General features: G+C 35.5%; 1 protein-coding gene and 1 long non-coding RNA gene across 5 annotated transcripts in view; one reads left to right on the top strand and one right to left on the bottom strand.

Annotated features, from left to right (window-relative positions):
• The first annotated feature begins 217 nt into the window (after nucleotides 1-217).
• Nucleotides 218-2,156, top strand: part of LOC103363792 (uncharacterized) — a 20,863-nt gene continuing 18,924 nt past the window's right edge. The window contains exon 1 of the long non-coding RNA XR_520514.1: nucleotides 218-228. This is a non-coding gene — a long non-coding RNA (uncharacterized LOC103363792). The remainder of the gene's footprint in view (nucleotides 229-2,156) is intronic.
• LOC103363767 (CD209 antigen-like) overlaps nucleotides 1,879-2,156 on the bottom strand; it is a 13,210-nt gene continuing 12,932 nt past the window's right edge. For all 4 annotated transcript variants that reach the window (XM_008290659.1, XM_008290675.1, XM_008290682.1 and 1 more), the window contains exon 5: nucleotides 1,879-2,071. In XM_008290659.1, coding sequence (XP_008288881.1) covers nucleotides 1,921-2,071 — 151 coding nt within the window. In that variant the 3' untranslated portion in view covers nucleotides 1,879-1,920. The remainder of the gene's footprint in view (nucleotides 2,072-2,156) is intronic.

Genomic DNA, 2,156 nt, shown 5'->3' with positions numbered 1-2,156 from the left:
TCCAACTTCTTAGATGATCAGTATTTCCTTTGACACAAGAGAAATACTTGACTTTTTACCACTTCATCTAAGTTTAATGACATGTGGACTCTTGTCGCCGCATCTGTTCTTCTTTTCAGCTCTGTTTATATTTCTGCCCAGATTAAGCACAAAAAAGTATCTATTTTTATGAATCGTGTAGAGATTTAATCAAATTTATTTATTTATTTATTCGTTCTTTTCATGAAGGTAGACAACATGATTTGTACATAAATGCACTCTACATTTTCAGATCAACACCTCCATGATTGGAAAGGAGCAGCAAGAAGAAAAAAAATTTCTTGTATTTCCCTGGCCCCTATTTAAACAACTAAAATAAGAAAACAAAAAAAGAAAGAAAAGATGGTCCGATATGTCATACAGTTGATTTTCAGTAACCTACCCAATTACCACTTTGATTATAATAACAAAACAAAATAAAACAAAGAAAATGAAACAAACAAACAAAAAACATACAAGTAAAATTTTAAAACTCAACACAATTGATCCTTAATGTCCAATTTAAGTTTCAAGTACATATTGACAATTTTTTCTACATTTGAACTTTTTTTTTAAAATTTATAAATATCTGTACAACCTTTTAAATCTTGTATTTGGGAATTCCATATTTTTACACCAACAACTGAAATACACATCTGTTTCAAGGTAGTCCGAGCAGCCTGGTGCTTAAAATCAAATCTTCTTCTATGATTTTCATCTTCTGAAGTAAACACAAACAACTTTTGCAGGTTTCCTGGTAAAACTCTGTTTTTGGCTTTCAACATAATTAGTAACATCTGGAGTTCAATTATATCTGTTAGTTTTAGTAACCCTGATTTAATAATTAAACTATTGGTATGTTCACCAAATTCATGAAAAGCTTCTGTGAATGTGTGAATCTGTTGTGTTGTGCAGATAAACTGTGTAGAGCAGGAGCAAGTTTTCATCATTTCAATCAATACATTTTAGGGTTTGACTGGGTTTGGATTTAAAGGACAGTGGAGACAAGAAATGGTTGATTAGTTTTCGAGCAAACCTCCAGGAAAAGAATGAATCTCTGCAGCAGCTCCTTTGCTGCCTGTAAATTGATCTCAAGTAAACGACACTGATTCATTTGTGAGGCAAACGAGAAATTTAGTGGTCTTACATCTGGAGAGTTCAGTTCAGGAGGTAGATCAAAGTCCTATTTTTGATAAGGAGGATTTCTGTGACTAAAATAGGATTTTGATGTCTTCATCTTTAGCTTCTGATCAGTATTTCCTTGAATGTAAAAAAAAAATGTAACTGTCATAAAAGCATTTTTATGTAAGCATTTCCAACTCATTAAATATTATAAATGTTACATCGGTTTGTGAATGACACCATTTGACTTCAGACTAAAATCTCTTCAGCTCAACATTTTATCTCAAATGGACATTGATTTTCATACACAATGAATAGCCAACTCTGAACAGGCCTCTGTAACGGAATGTTAACTCCCATGAAAAAAATTCGGGTGCTCTGTTGACCACTGGTAATGAAGTCTAACTTTGACCATCATCTTCCAACAAATAATACACAAGTTGATTTTAGCACATGGTGCCCCTGTGAATATTATCCAAAAGTACATGAGCAACTTGCAAAAATATGGACGAAATCAATTTATTGCTTCATTGCTCAATAATCAGTTTTTATTCAGGTTATTTTTATTATTTTGCATCTTTCTTTTTTTTTTTCTTAATATATTTTTTGGGCTTTTGCCTTTATTTAGAGCAGTAGAGACAGGAAAGGATGGAGAAGAATGGGGAGAGACCTGCAGCAAAGGGTCATGAGCGGGAGTCGAAACCACAACCGCTGCGTTGGGGAACTATAGCCCTGTTCGTGGGTCGCCCGCTCAATTTGGTGAGCTATAGGGGTGCCCCATTATTTTGGGTCTTTCTCACACAACCAGCGCCGCCCGTGTCCACAGGGGGCGTCATTCCAGTTGGCGAGCGCTGGGTCATGGTGATACATCTCCACACAGTCCTCAACATTGTTGGGACCGCCATGATCTGGCTGTCCGACCTTCCAAAATCTAAAATAGAGAACAACACCGGCAGTGCAAGGGTTAAATTATCATGTTGATCGACGGACTGACAACAGTTTGTCTGACAAACAGT

This window comes from Stegastes partitus, unplaced genomic scaffold, assembly GCF_000690725.1.
Source record: "Stegastes partitus isolate 25-593 unplaced genomic scaffold, Stegastes_partitus-1.0.2 Scaffold15, whole genome shotgun sequence".
Lineage (NCBI taxonomy): Eukaryota > Metazoa > Chordata > Actinopteri > Pomacentridae > Stegastes > Stegastes partitus.
This window is presented reverse-complemented; position numbering and strand designations above follow the sequence as displayed.